This window comes from Mirounga angustirostris, unplaced genomic scaffold (assembly GCF_029215605.1).
Source record: "Mirounga angustirostris isolate CCGP_5_RB_7025 unplaced genomic scaffold, mMirAng1.0.hap1 SCAF_4, whole genome shotgun sequence".
Taxonomy (NCBI): domain Eukaryota; kingdom Metazoa; phylum Chordata; class Mammalia; order Carnivora; family Phocidae; genus Mirounga; species Mirounga angustirostris.
Window position 1 is genome coordinate 64,834,441 of NW_026991712.1, and position 22,866 is coordinate 64,857,306.

The following is a 22,866-nucleotide window of genomic DNA, read 5'->3' on the forward strand; positions in this document are numbered from 1 at the left end:
TCTCAGATTTTCAGTTATTAGTAGTTTACTGAAAAAAATTTCATCTTGTTTCTCAAAGAAGTTAATATAAACTATCGGTATATGCATATATGTGTTATAGTATCATCATGATAGCTACGGTCAAATCTGTACAATCCTCAAAAAAATGCTAATCATTTATATAATGGTATCCAAGAATTTCAAATAGAGCTGACAATTTAACCCTCACCCAGCCTCCAATATAAACTATTTTTTTCCCAATATAAACTATTTTTTTTTAATCACTCAACATTATAGGGGTGCCTGGGTGGCTCAGTTGGTTAAGCATCTGACTCTTGATCTCAGCTCAGGTCTCAATCTCGGGGTCATGAGTTTGAGCCCTGCATTGTGCTCCACCCTGGATATGGAGTGTACTTAAAAATAAGTAAGTAAATAAACTAACTAAATAAAAATCATTCAACATTACAGAAGATATCCTCATGTACAAATTGTTTTTGGCTATTATTTTGTTTCAAAAGTGTGACTTCACTTACAGTCAAAAAAAGACTGTCACAGTATCATTTGATTAAGCAACTAAATATATATATATTTAGTTTGGCTACATATGCATTAAAGAAAAATTAATAAACAGAAGAAAACACAGTAAAAATACTACAGATCTCTGAGTAGCAACATAGGAGGGGTGATTTTTAAGTTTGAACACTTACTTTCCTCTACATTCCAGATATCCTAGAATATATATTATTTTTACATAGGAAAAAAATGCCATTTAAAAAGCTTTATTATTTTAAAAGTTCAATTTTAACTAGCAAAGCATTTGAATATTATTTGGAAGAAAAGCAGATACAGTGAAATGCTAAATAGAAATGAATCAGAAGGGGCTCCCGGGTGGCTCAGTCGGTTAAGCGTCTGCCTTTGGCTCAGGTCATGATCCCAGGGTCCTGGTACCAAGTCCCACGTCAGGCTCCCTGCTTGGCAGAAAGTCTACTTCTCCTGCCCTTTACCCGCTTGTGCTTGCTCTCTTTCTCCCCCCTCCCAAAATAAATAAAATCTTAAAAAAAAATAAAGAAATGAATCAGAAGCCTTACTTTCATGACTTAACAAAACATGGAATATTGTACAACTAGACATTGGATTCATTCTGGCCCATTTAGAAAATAATTTATCTCTTAACTGAGATATGCTTAACTTCTTCCATATTTAAAGTATCTTACAAATGGTAAGCCACAGACTTCTGTATCTATTTAACCCTATTTTTAAAATCAAGAGACAGGTTAAGAAAATTGAAGAAAATTACCTTCTTAATATGAAACAATTTTTTCTGAAGGATGCCTGGTAATCTACCACTTATTAAACAATGACATAAGGAGATTCCTATTTATTCTTAGGGCAGAAAAAAATTTAAATTTGGGATTTGAAGCATAATTGCTTTTTTCCTTAACTGAAGCAAAGCTTGGAATCCAGAGCTGTCTTAATAATCTAAGGTCTATAATGACCAACACAGGTGGGGTTCTTTGGCCTCCTAGGTATGTATGACTAATATCCAACACAACAATGGACAATAATACACAAACACTGGTCTCTGCATAGATCTGGCCTGACATGTTACAATGACCATGGTGCTCTCGCTTCCTACTTTAGAGAGTAATTGGAATTGCAAACACTGGATTAAAAATAATATTTAATATCTGAATTCTGAATATATAAAAATAGATTTTACTAATTTAAACAATTAATGATCCCTTAGATATCACCCCCCACCGACCAGTAACTGTTAGAACTTACAAAAGTCCATATTCATTTTAGTTGTGTTGGCTACTTAAAATCTGGAACTGAAGACTTACCTCTAGCCAAAAATGAAACTATAGAAGGAAGGTAAGCTTATGACAAACTTTCACACCTAAATCTAGTTGCTGGGCAATTTAACCAGAAATAACATGACGATTAACAACTATTAGAGAGGCAGTAGAAAGAATTTATTTCTAATATTCTGACATTAAATGTATTTTAAGCTGCATATCTAGTTTTTATATCTTCAAGAGTTTACTTGGAAATTCTCAACAATCCTCTCTCCACCCTTTTTGGTAGGAATTCCAAAGTTAGGATGCTTCTGGAGAATCTCTTATGCTTTTCTGCTTGTCTTTTTGAGTAGGAGTATTATTTAACCACTCAAAGAAATCTCTCTTGGGGCACCTGGGTGGCTCAGTCGGTAAAGTTCCTGCTTCCAGCTCAGGTCATAGTCTCAGGGTCCTGGAATCAAGCCCCACATCAGGTTCCCTGCTCAGTGGGGAGTCTGCTGCTTCTCTCTGCCCCTCCCCCTGTTCTTGCATGATCTCTCTCTCTCTCTCAAATAAATAAATAAAATCTTTTTTAAAAAAAGAAATTTCTCTTATTTGCAAGTTTTCTCAGGTGTTTTATTCTATTTTAATTTTTTTTAAGTTTTATTTAAGTAGTCTCTATACTTAATATGGGGCTTGAACTCACAACCCTAAGATCAAGAGTTGCACACTCTTCTGATTGAGCCAGCCAGGCACCCTCAGGTGTTTTGTGTTAAATAAAAATCCTGCAGACTGGGCGCCTGGGTGGCTCAGTTGGTTAAGCGACTGCCTTCGGCTCAGGTCATGATCCTGGAGTCCCTGGATCGAGTCCCGCATCGGGCTCCCTGCTCGGCAGGGAGTCTGCTTCTCCCTCTGACCCTCCCCCCTCTCATGTGCTCTCCGTCTCTCTCATTCTCTCTGTCTCAAATAAATAAATAAAATCTTTAAAAAAAAAAAAAATCCTGCAGACTGACATTTACTTACAGTATTGTAAAGCTTATCAAACTCTGCATATCTCCTGAAGACAAACCACTCACTCCTGCCCATTGAGACCAGAACTTTATAAACCTGCAGAAATAAAAAATAGCATAACAAAACTTGATTGCAAAAAAATTCATTAGCTATTTAATAGGTGAATAACCTGTTTTTATACTCAGGGAACTGATATTAGACATCCATGTTTATACATGATTCTCTAAAATACAGAAGTATACTGGTTAAAAGACTTTGTTTTCTTGAAAGGAGATATTTTATTTGTTTTTTAGGAGATATTCTATTTTTAAAATGTTATGAAATATTTGTATAATTTTCAAAGAGAATAACACAGTGAACACCTGTGAACTCATTCAGATGTTCTGAATTTTAACATTTTGCCATTCTTGTTTCAGACTTCTCTCCCCCCAAGATTACAACATTATAGATTCAATTGATGCCATTCTCCTCTCCTCTTCTCCAGCAATAACCATTACACTAAATTATAAAGTATTTTCAAAAGTGGTGCCTGGCACATAGTAAAGAGTCAGTTCTTAGTTCTTCTCCTTCCAGGTCATCTTGTACACAGTATTTTTCAAACTGGAATTTATCCTCAGACTTCTTACTGCCATCTTACATGTGTTTAATATTTTCATATATATATAACTTCATATAACCAGAGTCAACAACCCTATGAAGTAAGCAGAACAAATACTATAACCCCCTAGTATACACATGAGGAAATGATGGCCCAAAAAAGCTTAATAACTTGCCCAAATTCACAGACTTATTAGACTAAAATTTAAATCTTCGACCCTTCATGTACCAGAACCAGTATCAAATCATCAACAATTATAATACAGAATTAATTCTTGTAATTCATCCCATCCCATAGTTTCAGAGTATAATTCAACATACTAATGTAGAGAATGGTTTGAGACCCCAAAGATCTGTCATTTCTTTTTTCTTTTTTTAAAGATTTATTTATTTATTTGAGAGAGAGGAAGAGAAGCATGAGGGGTGGGGAAGGGCAGAGGGCGATGGAGAGAGTCTTAAGCAGACTCCACACTGAGTGAGGGGCCTGACACAGGGCTCGATCCCAGAACCCTGAGTTCATGACCTGAGCCAAAACCAAGAGTCGGACACTTAACCAACTGCGCCACCCAGGAGCCCTATGTGTCATTTCTAAAGAGAAAAATAACAAGAATCCATGCATTTGAGGAAAAGCTCACTGATGTATGACTTGGGTTATGAATTATAGAGATAGGAATTACTTTGGGGTTTACAATACAGTTGTCCATTGTCTATTAGACAACTCAGAGTAAACCAGGTTTATTTTAGAACATGGGTATACAAATATGTATAAACTATCCTTTCCCATAAAAGACTGAAAGCTACACTCACAAGTTCATAGTTAGATAATATGTGAGGAGAGTACCTCTCTGATACTCTATGTGATTAAAACATGAATTCTGTAGCACTTTGTAAGATATGGTCACGTTAATAAGCGCACAGTGAGAAGGGTCCCAGCATGCAAAGCCACGTTCCTCTGTGTGAGAGAGGATAAGGTCTCACCTGGAACGTGAAACAAAGTCCTTGGTATCAATCACCTGAGTTAAGTGATGAATTACTTAGAGTGAGAGAAAAAGAGCACCCAGGCACCCTACATGAGCTGGGATGGTGGGTGGTAACATGGCTCTTCTGGTCTTAACTAAAAAGGCATCAAGTTGTCAAAGAGGAAGCTACTGGATGTAAGATACCAGATTTGTCTGTAACATGATACTGCTCACAAAGAGAGAATGCGGAAGTAGAGGATAAAGAACCTGGTCAAGGGGCCAGCAAAGCTACACTGTTTCTAAGACTAGATTACAGATTTAACTCAGAGCATTCAAGATCAGATAGGACTGGAAGCAGAACTGCTACCAAAGAATCAGAAACTTAGGTTTAGATGACTGCAAGCCACTTGAATTAGTTATGCTGGCTTCCTAGTGTGGTAAGGTAGCTTCCCATGGTTACCAAAGGACAGCCAAGACTAGAAGCCACAAATAGGTTCCAGGCTGAAGCAGCTCTGCTTCAGATAAAGCCCCATGAAGTTACCAATCAGCAGTATGACTTACGAACAAGGACCTATTTTTTTTTCAAGATTTTATTTTATTTATTTATGTGAAAGAGAGACAAAGCAGAGAAAGCCTGACTCAGGGCTCTATCCCAAGACCCCAGGATCGTGACCTGAGCCAAAGGCAGATGCTTAACCGACTGAGCCACCCAGGCACCCTGAACAAGGGCCTATTAAGTTCTAATAAAACACCAACAAGTAACCACAAACTCTTCAAATTTTAAAAAACACTTTCATTTGCAAAAGAAGCACAAGAATTCACAGAAAGCAGTACAATACTTATTATAATATAAAACTGTTTGTTTTTTTTTAAAAAAATATTTCCTTATTGCCTGTCTTGTCCCACCAGAATTTAAGATGCTTGAGAGCAAGGGCCGTATCATGCTTGCTACCTACCATATCCCCAGTGCCTAGAACAGCACCTAGCATGACACACAAACTCAATGACAATTTGTTGAATGGATAAATGAAAGTATAATTTAGACTTGGTTTAAGTTAAGACATCCTAGAAGGTAATGCATTTCTCTGTTAGAAGCTTCACAGTATGGAGCTATATAAAAGACACGAGAACTAGAGTATAAAAATATTACAGATAGCAAATAACACAATGTCTGTTTTTGTTCCCAAGTAGGACACAGGCATCTGGGACCCACTGAGGCTCGACACAGAGTCTGTGTTGGGTGAGGTAGGGTCTATCTGTGTTGCCTAGAACTGAGGTTCTTGAGGACTGCCCTGTAGTGGTCAGCAACTAACATGTGAACTTAGTACTACTTTTCATTCAACATCAATTCAACAAATACTTTCTAAATATCCATCTCTGTTCTGGGTACTGATAAAGCAACAGTGAGGGAAGTTCTTATTTCAAAGGATCTCGCATTCTAGTCTAGTCTAGTTATAAATAAGCACAAAATGTGTCAGGTAGTGATAACTGCTATTAAAAAATTAAATAGGGTAGAGGTACCTGGGTGGCTCAGTCAGGTAAGCGTCTGACTTTTGATCTCAGCTCAGGTCTTGATCTCAGGATTGTGAGTTCAAGCCCTGCACTGGACTCCATGCTGGGTGTGGAGCCTACATGAAAAAAAGGGAATGGTACGCCTGGGTGGCTCAGTTGGTTAAGCATCCGACTCTTGATTTCGGCTCAGGTCATGATCTCAGAGTTGTGAGACTGAGATCATCTTAGATCTCAAGAGAGAGATCCAGTCTCCTTTCTTAACTAGGTGGTTAACTAAAAAAAATTAAGCAGGACAGAGAATGAAAGGGTTAGGGTGGGGTGTGAAGGTGCTATTTTATATAGGGTGGTCAGAAAAAGCCTCTCTACAAGGGCAACATTTGATAATCTGAAGCAAGGAAATGAACAAAGTGATCTGGAGGAGGCCTCCAAGAATGCAAGGGACAGCTCTGGGAACAGGTGGGTAAGAGTGATGCTACAGGCTTCCCTGAACCTGTCACAGAAGGCATGAAAATACCTCTACCATGAAAAGTAAATGGACACTGAGATAACCCACTGCCTATATTTGCTATATATGAACTTCCATCAAACTTGGCAGGAGGTTATGCCCTTAAAGGAGAGAATGCTCAAGGATTTAAAAAAAAAAATAGGAGAGGGAAGGAAAAAAAACTTTCACACACTCCACTATTTTACTGAGGTATACTGACCTCTTATTTACCATCAATGTGATGTTTCTAGGACTTGCTTATAAGATTGCGGAATAAATGAACAATGCATAAGATACCGCTGTAACAGACACCGAGCAGAGGCAAATGGCCAGACACACACTGCAGCCTCTCCTCTGGGCTTTGGTACAGGGTATGGAGGTACATTTATTAAGAAAGGGAGAACCGAGGAGAGGACAGAAGCTATTTCCAGTTCCTTGTCTGCGACTTTGGGAGAAAAGTGTCACTGGGGGCTCCAGCCCCACCTAGTTAAGAAAGGAGACTAGATCTCTCTCTGACAAATAAATAAATAAAATCTTAAAAAACAACAACAAAAAAAACGCCTGGGTGGCTCAGTCGGTTAAGCATCTGCCTTCAGCTCAGGTCATGATCCCGGGGTCCTGGGATCGAGCCCCGCGTCAGGCTCCTTGCTCCCCAGGGAGCCTGCTTCTCCCTCTGCCACTCCCCCTGCTTGTTCTCTCTCTGACAAATAAATAAGTAAAATCTTAAAAAAAAGAAAAAGAAAAGAGACTGGAGTGGTCAGACCAAAGGGTTTAGTTTAACTCCTCAGTTTTCCCATGTGACATGAACTCTGAGTTGAAAGTCATCTGTTATGGGATGCACCTGTTATAGTTATAGTACAAAGGGAAGACTGTGGAGGATATATCATTTGAAGGGTAAGTAAGATCTGGATATGTGGAAACATGGGGAGGATGTTTCTAGGTTAAGGAAGAACAAAAGAAGAAATGGAAATATTCTCGGGGCACCTGGGTGGCTTAGTCGTTAAGCGTCTGCCCTCGGCTCAGGTCATGATGCCAGGGTCCTGGGATCGAGCCCTGCATCGGGCTCCCTGCTCAGCAGGAAGCCTGCTTCTCCCTCTGCTCCCCTTCTCTCTCTGTCAAATAAATAAACTCTTAAAAAAAAAAAGAAAAAAATGGAAATATTCTCTATATTCATTTTTTCTCCATATGCTTTATATTACATACTTACAGTAAACCTCTTCTTTTTCTCTCTGTGTTCATCGGAGCTGGGAATGCTTACACTTGGGCAGCTTTCCTTGTAGTCCATGTTATAATCCCTTTGAGTTTATTGCCTCAAAAGGACACCAAAAAATGAGTCCGAAGAAATAGTCAGCAGAGGATAAACACAGTTAGCTAATCCAAAACATAAAACCTCTTGAGGTAACATTCATATTCCATCATGCAACCTTAATCAACAGGGGGAAAAAAAAAACATAGATTAGCAAAATCATTTAAAAATACAATGATTTGTCATTATTCACAGGACCAATTTCATGCTTATTCTGGTAGGAATTTACATTTGATCGTAAGTCACAGCCCAGGTTAGAGATACAGTTTCTCTTATGCCCCATCAACAGCTAAACCACAGTCAAACACGTGCATCCTACCAGCCTTCCTTACCACTAAGACATTCTAGGAGCCACAGTTCAGGTGGACTGAGGGCAACTTGCACCTAAAACGGCTCTATTTTGTTAGATTTCAAGCAGGGTTTTTCAAAGTGTGCTTTCCATTTTATTTTATTTTTTTTTAAGTGTATTTATTTAAGTAATCTCTACACCCAAGGTGGGGCTCGAACTCACGGCCCTGAGATTAAGAGTCAACATGCTCTTCCAACTGAGCCGGCCAGGCACCCCCAAAGTGTGTTTTTCAGGCTTCTTACATCAAGATGAGCAGGTGAAGCTTGCTTCAGATTAGGATCCTATATAGTAACTATTTACTCCTGTTTTACATGTGAGGCAACTGAGACGTGGAGACATTAAATAAATTGCCCATCTAGGATGTGAACCCAGGCTGTGTAGCTCCAGTCTTGACTCTTAACCACTGTGCTATGCTGCATTTTTACAACTGTGGATAATTCTTATGCACTGGGCCGCTGGTCAGAGATATTACAAACTTCATATAGAATAAATACAATTATGTTAATATTATCATTCCACCCAAGGACAAAGGACTCGAGATGTCAAACTGATGTCACTTTTGCTACACGGCAGCTCATACTCTCCACTGATACCAAATAATACCCTTTAAATAGTTTGCCAGTTTCCCTGGTGACTGATTTTAAGAAGTCACTCTGACAGATCTAAAAATTGTAAATAAATTATACTGAAGTAATGATTTTGAAAATCTATCAATAGGCATTGAGTATGGTGAATTTTAACTGATTATAAGGGTGCTTCCTTTGAGATGATTCAAAACCCACTTTGCTGGATTTGATGCTGGAAATGCAGTTTAGAAGGATTTATATGTAGTTGAATTAGTTGTCAGAAAACATAGACAAGTCACCGGCCCCATCCTAAGCTCAGAGTGCCCCATTAAAGCAGCTCGATTCTTCAGCTCGCCCATTAGACCAGGACAGCCACCTGATCAAACTCTTGCCCCACAGTTCCATCGCTCTATTGCCACAGAATCAGAGCAGGTGGACCCTTAGCTCTTCTAAGGCAGATTAACCCTGCCCAGGAGTTGCAGACCCACATCAGCCCATTCTCCAACCGTAGCAGAAGTGACAAGAGGGTGAAAGTTACAGTGCTACACTTTCCACACCTATCCGTTGAGAATGTGGGACCCAGAGGGTGGTGGGCCCTGCTGGTACTGTATTATGTAGAGCTTGTTTGTGCCTTACTGTGCACGGTCCACAGGAGCAGAACTAGAGGAGAACATCATGTCTCAGGTCTTCCCTTTGGAAGGGACAATAAGGTTTGATATTAAGTGGCATCAGGAATAGACAAGGGGGGGGAAGAGCTGGGAAGTAGGATAAGTTGTTTCATACAAGGTACTCAGGGGACATGTATAGTGGGCAGTAAGTATAGAGCCCAGCACTTAGGAGGATGCCAAGTCTCCTCACTACCTATTCCTATCACCCCTCATTGCACCCCAATGAGAGTTAGCTCCCACAAGAACCCAGGAAGAAGTTCAAAGCCAACTCTGGGAAAAGACTGCCTTTATACTGAAAAATCTGCAGAATCTCAGAAATTTTTACCAGCAGGAGTCTGAGGAGCATATATGGGAGTACATTCAAAAGATATTAGGCCAAGGTGGACTAAATATGAGATTACTGTGATCCTATACATGGCCACAAGTGTATCCTAACAATCTTTCTCCAGACCTTCCCTGAGAAAGACCTGCAGCCATTCAAAAGGGTGACTGCTCACTGGGTAAAGAGAAATGTACAGTCCTTCCAAGGGTTACTAGCTACTACGTCTAAACTGACACTTATCCCCAAAGACCCAAAACATGGCCCACCAGTCAGAGCACCTATCTCATTCCAGAAAAGAAATGAGTGATGAAGTCAACCCTGGTATCTCATGGTAGGTACCATGGGACCATAGGCCCATCCTTTGGTTATTTCCCTAGTCCTAAAATTTTTGTGAAAATGGATATACTTAGTAAGTGGCCAAGCCCCCACACTGGTTCCCTGTCCTATGGCCATATGGAAGAAAGGGCCATGAAGAAACGCTTGGAACTCTTCCCCTCTCCGCCTATGAAAGTAAACCAGAAGCTGTACCACATCCATGGGAGAAGCTCAGAAGTCAGTACTACTATCAAAAACACTGAAGGATACAGAGGCATTGATTCCTATTATATCTCCTTTTTTAACTTGCCTGTTTACTTGGACCAAAGCCAGAAAGATCTTGGAACATAACAACAGATGGTCAGGCCAATCATGGCTATACTTCTAAATGTGATACTTCTTGCTGGAGAAAATGAGCATAACCTCTGATATCTGGTAGATAACTACTGACCTGGCAAATGCTTTCTTTTCTATCATCAGTAAGAACAATACAATGCAATTTCCCACCAAGTGCCAGAAATAGCAGTGCACCTTCAGTGTTTTACCTAAAGGCTATTTCTGCACTGCCGTAATATAGTCTGGAAGGACTCGATTATCTCAATATCCTACAGATCACCACACTGGTCCATCACGCTGATGACATTATGTTAACTGGATCTGGTGAACAAGAAGTAGCAAGCACTCAGGAGGCCTCTGTAAGACACATGTACAAGCCAGAGGATAGAGGATAAAACCCACGGAAGTTCAGGGATCTATCACACTGATGGTTTCTATGGTTCCAGAGGTCTGAGGCAGGAACTCTCCCATCTAAAGTAAAATTGCTACTCCTGGCACTATGTCCACTAAGAAAGACGTAACACAACTGGTGAGCTTCATATTAGGATGTGCTGCTCTGACTTATATACTGGGTAACCTATGAGGCTGCCAGTTTTTACGGGGGCCTGATTCAAGAGAAGGTTCTTCAGCAATAAAAGCTGCCCTAACTCTTGGGGCTATGCCTTAGCATACCCACCAGTACTACAAATGACATGGCAGACAGGGATGGGGGAAGGAGCCTCTGACAAGCATCAAGAATAAGAGTTACAGACTCCTTAGGGTACTGTCAGTAAGTTTTATCCATTTGGTTCCTGGCTTGCTACCAAGCTCACGTAAAGATTATATACCTGCCCATGGGAAACCAAGAGACTATATAATAAGAACAGCCCAGTCATGAACAATATTATCGGACCTACTGAATCATAAAACTGGACTGTACAAAAGCATTCCACTTGGTATGTTAAAAGCAAGACTGGGCCTGAGCAGGTCTGGAATGCACAAGGAAACTGCAGGAATACCTGGTACTGGCAGCATCTTCCTCGTGAGCTCTCTCACCACACACTCGCGGGGAGCACCCTACGACCAGTCAGCAGAGGAGGGAAAAGACCTGCCCGCTTATGAATGGACATGCATGGCATGCTAGCCCCAACCAGAAATGAGACAATGCAGCCCTATTCAAGGATGGTCCTGAAAGAGTGGTGAAGGGAACTCTTCCCACTGGGCACAATTCTGAGCGGTATATGTGGTGTCAGGAGAAATGCATGCCCCAGGTATATACCTATGCTGACTTGTGGCCAATGGCTAATAGATGGCTCACTGGTAAAAGAGCTGGAAAGAACAAGATTCAAATTGTTTTTTAAAGGGGAGAGTAGGGGTGCCTAGGTGGCTCAGTCGTTAAGCGTCTGCCTTCGGCTCAGGTCATGATCCCAGGGTCCTGGGATCGAGCCCTGCATCAGGCTCCCTGCTCCGCGGGGGGCCTGCTTCTCCCTCTCCCTCCCCCTGCTTGTGTTCCCTCTCTCGCTGCTTGTGTTCCCTCCTTCGCTGCTTGGGTTCCCTCTCTCGCTGTGTCTCTGTCAAATAAATAAATAAAGTCTTAAAGGGGAGAGTATATTCCCATATGTTGTTCTTTCATCTTTTAAATAAAAATTTTTAAAAGTTTAAAAACGAGGAGAGGCTTGCAGATGTATGTGGATGAACTTTTCAACACAGCACAGAATGTAAAAAATATTTGTGTCCTACATAAAAGCTCACTGTAGAGAGGCTGTCAATAATCAGGTGGTCAAGATGACCGGTCCTATGGATGTCAGTCAGGCTTTTTCCCAATCACCCATTGCTTGCTCAATGGACCCATGACAAAGTAGACAACGCAGTATTTCTTTGTTCTAATACCTTTGACAATTTATGGGTTACTTGGAAGGAGCGGAAGTTGGGTGTGAAAGTTAAGATTATCTTAACTGGTTAGACGACTGAGTGGCAGAAAGTTGCTGAAGATATTTACCAAACTCAAACCTAAGACTTCTGGAAATTCATGAGCATCCTGAGAGAATCTATTAGATCTCAAAGAGAAGCTGGACTTATTTTCCATTGTGACCAGGCCTGAACTTCATGGGATCAGAAATTCCGAAGAAGTGCAGAAATATTTGAGAAAATGAAATCACTCTTTCGGAAGCAATTCACTCAATTTGGTGCTATGAATCATGGCTTACGCTCCTTTGCTTGCCTTTTTTTTTAAGATTGTATTTATTCATTTGAGAGAGAGAGACAGAGACAGAGAGAGCACAAGCAGAGGGAGAGGCAAAAGGTGAGGGAGAAGCAGACTCCCCACTGAGCCGGGAACGGGACATGGAGCTTGATCCAGGACCTGGAGATCACAACCTGAGCCGAAAGCAGACGCTCAACCATCTGAGCCACCCAGACCCCCTCTTTGTTTGCTTTTGATGCTTAAACATGGAAGGTTCCTGAATGATCAAGTATCTGTCCTATCAGTGTCACTCAGTTTCTGGAGTACTCATGTTCAATCTTTGGGAAATGTCTGTGTTTGCATGGCTCCCTGACAATACATTTCATTTTGTTGACATGGAGACCCATTATCAATAATATAAACCTAGTATCAGAACTGCAATAGTCCCTGACTCAGTGCACCCTCAGTTCTCAAAAAGACTGAACTGGCTGAAGAGTGGTATTCTCCCTGATTTCATCAACAAGGACTGACTAACCCTAGGCTAAAAACTATGTTTTTATGATGAAATTTGGCTCAATTACCTTCTTGAGTCACTTTTAAATTATTCATAAAATTCATTGAGTAACTTTTGCCACTTGAATGCAAAAATAATAATCATAAAATTAAAGGCATATAGAAAGGCATATAGAAAAATATCCATCTTCTTAGCACACAACAGACATGTACGGTCAATATTTTTTGCATGTTTCATTTTTTTCTGTATGTCTATAAACATATATGGGTGTGAGAATATGTCTGTATTATGAGTATATGTGTGCTTGTGTGTTAAAATGATGGAACATATTGTTTTACAAACTTGTACTTTAAACTTCATAATGTACCAGTAGTGATGATTATTATTACTGTGTGCCAGGCACTGGGCTGATATTTAATCTTCACAGTAACCCTAGAAGATACTATTGTCACTCTCCTTTAACATGGGAGCAAACAGACACCGAATCAGGCTAGGTAACTGCCTGAAGTCACTGGAGCAAGTAGTTGGTGGAATTAGAACTTGAATTGATGTCTCATTCCAGAACCTGTGATTTAACACGACACTCTACCCCTTTCCTTCTCAAGATAACCTCAGGTTTGGTGGATGAATGCTTTCACCAAGGAACAGTCCTGTTCAACTGAAAGCTAAGCCTATCCCCTAGCCATGTGTGGTTTATCACACCATCCACCCTAATAAGAGAGTGGTCCCTGTCCCAGTAAAGTGACTGATCTGGATTTCCAAGAGGAAACTTGGATGTCATTATACAGCGTGGGGAGGAAAATTATGTCTGAATTGAGGAGATTCAGTGGGGGCATGTCCAACAGTACTGGTCAATGGGAAACTGGCAACTCAATAAAGATGGGACTACTACAGACTTGGATCCTGTGGGAATGAAAGTTTGGGGTCCTCCACCAGTAAACAACTTTGACAAGCTAAGGTGCTGGAAAGGGGAGGGGAACATAAAATAGGTACTAGTGATCAACTTGAGGCAAAAGACTAGCTACAGATGCCAAGACTATACCAGTTTTGTTTTATTTTAGTTCTCTTCTCTGTTGCCTTCTCTGAACACTGGCATTGGTTCTGGGTGGGAGTATGAACACACCAAATACAGTGAGTGTCGATGGCTGACTGTGTTTCCCCCGAGTTAGGAACCTAAGTGTTATGCCCAAAGTGTGAGAGGGAACGCTATGGGACAGGAAGGGGAGGACTCTGCTGGATATCCTCTATGTCTTTTCAGATCCATCTCCACCCTGCTCCACGCCCTGGGATGCTGACCTCTATAGCCTGCACCCTTTAGGCTCCCTTGCCCTTTAGCTGCTGGTTGATTTCATCCCTCTGGCATGATGTGGGGTGGGAAAAAGCAAATACAACATGTATTTGTCATCTTGCTCCCTCCTAAGCAGGCTGCAGTTTGGTAGCTACTGTGTTTCTCCCTCTAAGGCCAAAAACTCCTGAGAGATGATCTTCCGTCCTGTGACTACAACTCCAACGGGGACAATATGCTATAATTTTCCACCTCAGTCCTTGGACAAGATTAAATTATCTGAGTCCTAGTTTCCTAATCTGGAAAATGAGGCTAGCAACACCTACTTCATATGGTTGTTTAAGCATCTGAGATAAGTAAAAGACCTAGCTCTGTATAAGTAGTCAATAAATTGGATCTAATACATAGCAATTTGTTTCAAATTACTTTTTATTCCTTTGTTCAACAAATACTCATTAAGCATTCATTATGCATTAAGCAATAGAAAGACAAAGGAAGAGAAATAAGAAAAAAATCCTACCTGCAAAGAACTTATCTCATGGGTAAGAATGATAAGCAATATAAAAATTTCAATAGTTCACTAACTGATGTTACATGTATGCATGGTACACCATGAGGGCACAGAGATAAGCAATATAAAAATTTCAATAGTTCACTAAGTGTGATGTTACATGTGTGCATGGTACACCACGAGGGCACAGATGAAGACTGTCATATATTCTCAGCCTAACTAAAAATAAAGCCAGGCAAAAAATTAATAAATAAGTAAAAATAAAAATAAAGCCAGGCAGATATGGGAGAAGTTTGAAAGAGATCACACTTGTCTGCTTCAATTTTCTCTGAAAAAAGGGTGCTAAAATCTTGTGTTGGAAATGAGGATGCTGCTTGGAGAAAAACAACGAGATTAAATCACTTGCCCCCTAATAATAATAATAATAATAATAATAATAATAAATTAAAGAAAGAAATCACTTGTCCAAGCTACTATCCAGTTAATGGGCTAGGATTTAAGTCCAGATTTGACCACCTCCAAAATCTATATGTATTTGTTTGCTATTCCACACTGTCTCACTTTAAATAAGATCATCCCTTCCTTCAAACTAAATCAGTCCAGAAACCTAACAATATTTAATATTTAGTGGCTAAGCTTATTATAAGCCAGACTGTGGCTCCTCGCTGAAGCCTTACTGACAGGTTTAACCAAGGAGAAACTGAAGCATAAAAGGAGAAGTAATCTGCTCCATGTAGTGGCATCGGGATTTGAACCCAGGTAGTCTGACTTCAGGACTTGTACCTGTTATACCACTGCCTCTACAACATATATACACTCTAAAGAGTCCTTTGGAAATCAATGAAGGCTCATAAATTTAAAAAAAAAAAAAAAGATATTATTTATTTATTTAACAGAGAGACACAGCGAGAGAGGGAACACAAGCAGGGGGAGTGGGAGAGGGAGAAGCAGGCTTCCCGCAGAGCAGGGAGCCCAACGCAGGGCTCGATCCCAGAACCCTGAGATCACGACCTGAGCCAAAGGCAGATGCTTAACGACTGAGCCACCCAGGTGCCCCTCATAAATTTATTCTTAAGTAGTCAGGACTGAAACTACGAAAAAGCAACCCTGCTATTACTATAAATTTAATCTGTGTTTATTCTGTGAAACTGAAGCAATTAAAATTCTGCAAAATCATCTTATGGCCAAGCAGGGAAATAAAACAGAGAGAAGAGGACTGATATAAGAACCCCACAACTAAAAACAAATAGAAAAAAGCTATGTTGTTCATGTGGGAATAAAACTTAGAATTTTGGGGGAGGTTCATAGGTAAGTTAGGCTTTTCAAAAGAAGAGTGGTGGGGTGGGGGGCACCTGGCTGGCTCGGTCAGTGGAGCATGCAACTCTTGAGCTCAGGGTCTTGAGTTCGAGCCCCATGTTGGGTGTAGAGATTACCAAAAAGAGAAAAAATCTTAAAAAAAAAAAAAAAAAAGAGGGGCGCCTGGGTGGCTCAGTCGTTAAGTGTCTGCCTTCGGCTCAGGTCATGATCCCAGGGTCCTGGGATCGAGCCCCACATCGGGCTCCCTGCTCAGCGGGGAGTCTTCTTCTCCCTCTCCCACTCCCCCTACTTGTGTTCCCTCTCTTGCTGTGTCTCTCTCTCTCAAATAAACAATATATAAAATTTAAAAAGAAGAAGAAGAATGGTAAAAGAATCTGCCTTCACTCTGTTGGCGAGTCACAATATAGTCTTGGAGACTGGTTTCCAGGGGCAGCTGGCTCACCTAGGGGTGGGTCTTGTAGCTCTAATGAGACTAAGTTCAGATACTAACCCAGAATAAAAGAACTAACCTTGACATTCATCCAGTGAATCAACTCAGACAAGTCCAAATTGACAAAAAGAAGTGGGTTAGATGAGAATAGAACTTTCAGGGACCAGCCAGACTTTAGGGGGAAAGTGGTTTGCAAAGGTAGACTAACAGCTAGTAAATACTGTATTTATATGTAGTGGTTCTCATCAGGGGAACAGTGGGCAATGTCTGGGGATTTTTTGGTTGTCACAACTTGAGGGGGTTGCTAAGTGGCTACATGTCAAGGATGATGCTAAACATCCTACAACGTACAGGACAGCCACTACAACAGAAAGTTATCTAGCCCAAGATGTCAATACTGTTGAGGTTAAGAAACTAGTATTTACTAAGTACTAATGCTAGGCACTATCTGAAGCGTGCCTTACATCTAACATATCACTTGTTCCTCATAGAGACTCATCAAGTATCTTTATCTGCATTTTGCAGATGAACAAACCTAGGCTACAAGGTCCACATTCGCACACAGCTTTGGGTGGTAGCACCGTATGGTGATCACAGCTCTGACCTGAGAGCCTGATGTGCACACACTGTCTCTGAATTCCTTATAGTACTACTGCTTGCATCCCCTTCTTCTGAATCACCTTTGGAGATACAGGTTGAAGAGGGGAGAACACCAAGCATCCATTAGCTATCAGGTTATAGAAAAAAGGCCATGCACAGGAAAAGCAGCGTTCTGATTCTGCCACCAGGAGGGGTCAGTTTGTGTAGCACTGTACGAGGAGTGGCCCAGCTTCATAAAACATCTTATGTCAATGGTACAGGATAGGCCCCGAGTACTGGCCCCATCACAAGGACAATCAAAGGCTAAATTATGAAATAAGAAGGACACACGAAAGGATGCTACCATGGGGGGGGGGGGGAGTTTTAAAAAATCATTAACAGATTTATTTTTTTTTTATTTCGGGGCTATAAAAAGTAGGAAATATGGATGAAATACCATGACAGAAAACTGTCCAAATTCATGTTATGTTACAATTTTGTTGACAAATACTGCTTAAAATAGGCACTGATTAAGGCCTTTTTAAAATTAAGGTTTTTATTTCAATTCCATATAGCTAACATCAGTTAAGGGGGGCAGGAGTGTTGGTGCTGGATGTTTGGAAACAATGGTCCTAAAGGAGGGAACTGACAAAGGAAGAGACAAAATAAAATCCCCGTACAGACCTAGGGTATGGCATAGGAACTGGTTTGGAAAATGGGGACTGACCCAGAGAATATGAAAAGGAATGGGCATGGGGAAGGGGGCAGGAATTATTCCCGAGCACAGGCCAAGAGAGTTGGGTTTCATTTTAAACTACATTAAAAGCACCTTAGGAAATTCTTCAAACTGACTAGTTACTTTACTGAAAGCCTACTGTAATAGTATATAATCTGTATCTGTTTATTTCCACGTTTCAGAATACTAGCTCCAAACACATCCGATAGAAACAAAGCACATCTTTGTCACATCTGTAAATTAAATTCACTGCACAACAGATTAAAAATCTAACAGGATCTGAAAATGGAAGATACATAGTAACCTCCCCTACAAATATCACAGGATGAATCAGTTACAACTTTTCCTGTTTTCCTTCCTTACTAATATATCCTTCCTCTAATTCCCACCCCACGCCCCTGTTTGATTTTTCCCTCATTCTGTAATCACAAAGCAGTCCTAGTTTTTCCAAGGTTTATCGTATCTCTTATTTGAGGTACCTTTTATTTATCCTGATTCTTGATAAAGAAAAGTGGTATTAAGAATTAGAAATAAAATATGTGCAGGGCGCCTGCGTGGCTCAGTCGTTAAGCATCTGCCTTCGGCTCAGGTCATGATCCCAGGGTCCTGGGATCGAGCCTGCATCGGGCTCCCTGCTCCGCAGGAAGCCTGCTTCTCCCTCTCCCACCTACCCTGCTTGTGTTCCCTCTCTCACTGTGTCTCTCTCTATCAAATAAATAAAATCCTAAAAAAAAGAGAAAAGAAACCACTTTCTAAAAAAATAAATAAATAAAATATGTGTAAGATATTCAATGTTGGGACACAATATAGAAGAATGGTCTGCACCCAACAATCTGACAGCAGTATCCAAAAACCTTGATAAAAGTTACATGAGTCTGCCGGTTCTCTGAAACTGGCTCCATTTAATACAGATATTTAAGGAAAGGACTGAGTGAGGAGGTAGAAGTAACAACAGACAATCCTCTGTTTTCCAATACTAGACTCAAAGCTGCCAGGATAAGGAAGAAGATCCTCAACTGAGTCCAACTGGTAACATGTCCCTCCACTGGTTCCAGAACCAACAGGGTAGGGATGTTCACTGCAGCTGCAATGCTCTGCTCTATCCTTCTCAGCCTCCTAAGGTCTCTGTCTTGGGTTCCCCATAACCAGAACACCTGCCCTCTTCCTGGCTTCCCAAGCTTTTCCACTGGAAGGCACACTCCCAGCGTATGTTCCAGGAAGATGGGAACACAGAACAGTTTCAAGGATGATTCCTGGAGGACTGTGATCACTGGCAGAGTCATGGGTTGATGGATGATTATATGAGGCATGAGAAAAATGAACATGGAATTTCACACAGAATTAGCAGTGGTAAAATACTGCAGGTCCTATGAAGCCTTGCTCTGGCTCTCTGGCTGGGAAGACTGGGAGAAGTGAGAAGGAACCAAAAACAAAAGCAACTGCCAAAGAACCCCCACAAAGAAAAATCACCATCACATTTCACAGTCTCTTTAGAGAACCTTCCACTCTAACTCCCCGCAATCCATTATTCCTGCAGTAACCAGGATCATTTTCTTCATCACTATAAATCTGATAATTTCACCCCATTGCTTAAATTCTTTCCATTGCTTCCCACTGCCCTTAGAATAAAATCCAAACCCTGAATTATTGCTAATAGCCTACAAGCACCCACATGCCCTAACCTTTTCCAATCTCTCCAGCTGCATCCCACCAGTGCCTCCCACCACCCTACTCACTAGACTCCTGTGGGAACAGCCCCGTTCCTACTTCTCACACACACTGAGCACTCTCCCATCTCATCTCTTATACCTATGTCCCCTCTGCCTAGCATGCTCTCCCATCAGCTCCTCACACTGAGGCCCTTGTGCAAGCCTTTGGGACCACCTAACTACAGTGCTCCTTCCCCACAGTAATCTGTCGTCATCCTGGTTTTTTTCCATTTTAGCATTTATAATCATCTAAGATTACATCTTGTATATTGAAAACCTCCCTGACTAGAGTGTAGAAATTGTGACTTATGTACTGTCATGTACCTAGGGTACACATTTCATTTATTCTTTCAACAAACAGGTGGAGAGAGGCACGTAAAAATTGCCATTTGTCAAAGTGTGCGAGATTTTCGAAGTAACCAAGGGCTCATCATTCGTTAATGTCTCCTGAATCATCAATTTCTCCCTTTACTAGATTAATTCCATTATTAAACATATTAGTATGCTACAGTACTCTTAACAAAATCCTGAAAAATATAGATTTATTTAACAGATACTTGCATAGTGTTTATCATGTGCTAGAAATGTGTAATTAGTCTGCACCCCATCTTTTATTATTTGTATGAATGATCCTATCTGATATGTACCCTTAACTAAGGCTTTTGAAAACAAGGAGAACTCAGGGTAAACAAAGCTGCTTATACAGTGTGATAAAGGAAACTGTACTCCAAAGCAAATATTTGCTTTCAAGATTCTTTTTCTGACAGTAAAACTTCACTGGTTAGCACATAAGAAGAAATTTAAATTGTGGTATGATTTAAATATGTAATTGGTAGTAAGTTTTCTCCTTATAGCTAATATAAGGTAAGGACTTAAAGCTAATATACTACAATTTAAAAAACAGATGTTTAAAAATTTAAATTTTAAAAATTTTAAAAATAAATTGTAGTATATTAGCTTTAAGTCCTGACCTTATAATAGCTACTTATTAGTAAAAATAATCTGCAGATTTTTACCTTAAAGTTTTAACATGTAAAAAATTAGGACTTTTATATTTATTTTCCTTACCAACTCTTTCCTACCAATAGAAACTGCAGCTTCATCCTAGGAATGGTAAAATAAATACAGTTGACACCTCTAAGTACTCAAAATCAACAAAGAGAGTAAGTTAGGCTAATGCATGTCCTAGAATGGGAAAAACCCAGTCGAGGTTTGGGAGGCAACAGGAGAGAAAATTAAATTTCAGAAATGTCTATAGATGTTCTAGAGACAAATTTTAATTTATCAGAAAAAGTCACATGCAAAATAAAAGCATTCATTCAACTGGAGTATGTGCAAGGATATGTTGGTAATGAAATGAAACAAAATATATTAAACTAGATGCTGGTATCAAACATTAAAGCCGGAAGCTTCTCACAATAGATAAATTCAAGTATCTTCTATCTCTTTTCTCTGAAGAACTAAGAGCTTCTGGCATATATCTTCTCCATACATACAGGAAAATAAGAAAGAAGTATGAACATTTTATTAGTTTAAAAATAAAGGAAAAGAAGGTAAACTACATTCTGCAGACCAGAAAGAGGAAGAGAAAGTTCAGTCTTACCCAGTTCAGAAAACAAAGCAGTGACAGTATTATTTGTGCGTAGAGATGCAAAAACAAAATAAAGCTGGGAATAATTCCCCACAAGAAAAACCAAAGCTGCAGATGTTACTCCATGAAGTCTGTCTTGCCCTAATGGTTTCCTGAGTGAGTCTGTGTAACTTTTTAAACTTCTGCGTGTCCATTTATGTGGGTGTTGGGTATGTTGCTCTCCCTATACCTCTTCCCTTCTATGAATCCAGATCTCAGTATCTTCATTTGGATCTTTTTATGTAGTACTAAATTTCCCCCTGCCTTTTTCCTTAATTGTCCATATTGTAGAAATGATTGTTGAAGCTCAATATCTAATGATTTAAAGACCTGTAAAAAAGAACTTTAAGTTCACTTTTACTTAAAAACAAAGAAGTGGATGTCTTATATTTCCTTAAAAAAGTAACTGGAATTTTTATGTGCGTGATTCTTGCCCTCCAGGAGCTAATATGTAGCAAAAAGAAAAGATAAATGCCCAAAGAATTACAATTCAAAATAGACTGTGATAAATTCTCTAAGAAAAGTATGAAAAGTTTCTAGAATTCAGAGGAAGAAAAAAAAAAAAAAAACTTCCAACTGAACTTATCTAAGTATTTGGGTTGGTGAGGGAGGATATGAAGGCTGAGCACTCAAAACAGAGAGGGCAGCAAAAGTCCTCAGTACAGAGAATAGCCATTCGTTCAATTTGTCTGAATTCCTGCCCACTTACAGGAAAACATTCACTCCACTCGATAAAAACAGAAATTGTCAAGAAGCAACACTCACCTTTGGCTTTTACATGGCATTATCATTAAAGCCTTATTTTATTTTCATAGTCACAAGCATAAATTGGAAATCACTTTTCTTACATATAGGAGACAGAGGCTGGAAAAGTGCATTTGAAATCACGTAGAGAACTCTGAATGCCAGGCTTCTCACTCTGGATTTCATTCTGCAGATGAGGGTGTAAAGGCATTCAGAAAGGGAACTTGAAAGGTTGTAGGTGTAGAGAATGGAATGAAATGGAGGAGGGCTTAAAGAAACAGGAGTTTGGCAACAATAAGAATGGCAGGTTTGCAAAAAATTGGAGAAATAAGTAATAGCGATTTGCTATTGCATGTGGAGTGCAAGGTGGAAGGAGGCATTAATACTGCCTCAAGGTTTTATTCCTGGGTAACCAGAATAAATAATTAGAAAAGGGGCGAAGGGGGAGCAGGGCAAAATGACAGTGAATTGGTTTAAGTAATTACTAGCCCTAGCTGGAAATGTCTGCATCAGATGCACAAATCTGACACCTGGTGCCAGGCAGTTTCCAGGCACTCAGGATACAGCAGTGAACACAACTGGCAAGCACCACAGCCCTCATGGAACTTACCCTCTAATGGCAGACAAGAGATAATGAACAAGTAAATAAAGAGATAAATACATATTATAGGAAGAGTGGGGTTGTATGGAATTTTTAATTAGGGTCTGACTGAGATAGTGACATCTAAACAAATACCTAGAGGTGAGGGAGTGAACCATGCAAGGAGCCAGGAAAGAGTCAGCAACTAACACACCAATATTTTCAAATAGTTTCACTCCGTGATGCTTTTGAAGTTAGCAGCAATTGCAGTGTATCTCTTTGGTGACCCAGTCCTATTTCCTTGGGCTAGTATTCAGTGTTCCACTTCCTGACTCTATCCTAGCAGATCAAAAAAACTTCACCAATAACACAGTGATAACAAACTGCCTAGTAGGTCAATTTGTTTACACTGGCTGTTTATATTCCCTACATGGGAGAAAAGGACTACATTTTAAAACAACAAAACCAAAGCACTGTTGGAACATGTT

General features: G+C 40.1%; 1 protein-coding gene across 13 annotated transcripts in view; it reads right to left on the bottom strand.

Moving 5' to 3' along the window:
• Positions 1–22,866, bottom strand: part of SGK3 (serum/glucocorticoid regulated kinase family member 3) — a 173,057-nt gene that overhangs the window by 56,144 nt on the left and 94,047 nt on the right. For 11 of the 13 annotated variants that reach the window (XM_064588257.1, XM_064588262.1, XM_064588258.1 and 8 more), the window contains 2 exons: positions 7,528–7,744; positions 2,781–2,864 (listed from right to left, as the gene is read on the bottom strand). In XM_064588257.1, coding sequence (XP_064444327.1) covers positions 2,781–2,864; positions 7,528–7,605 — 162 coding nt within the window. In that variant the 5' untranslated portion in view covers positions 7,606–7,744. The remainder of the gene's footprint in view (positions 1–2,780; positions 2,865–7,527; positions 7,745–22,866) is intronic. The other 2 variants (XM_064588263.1, XM_064588259.1) reach the window with 1 other exon arrangement.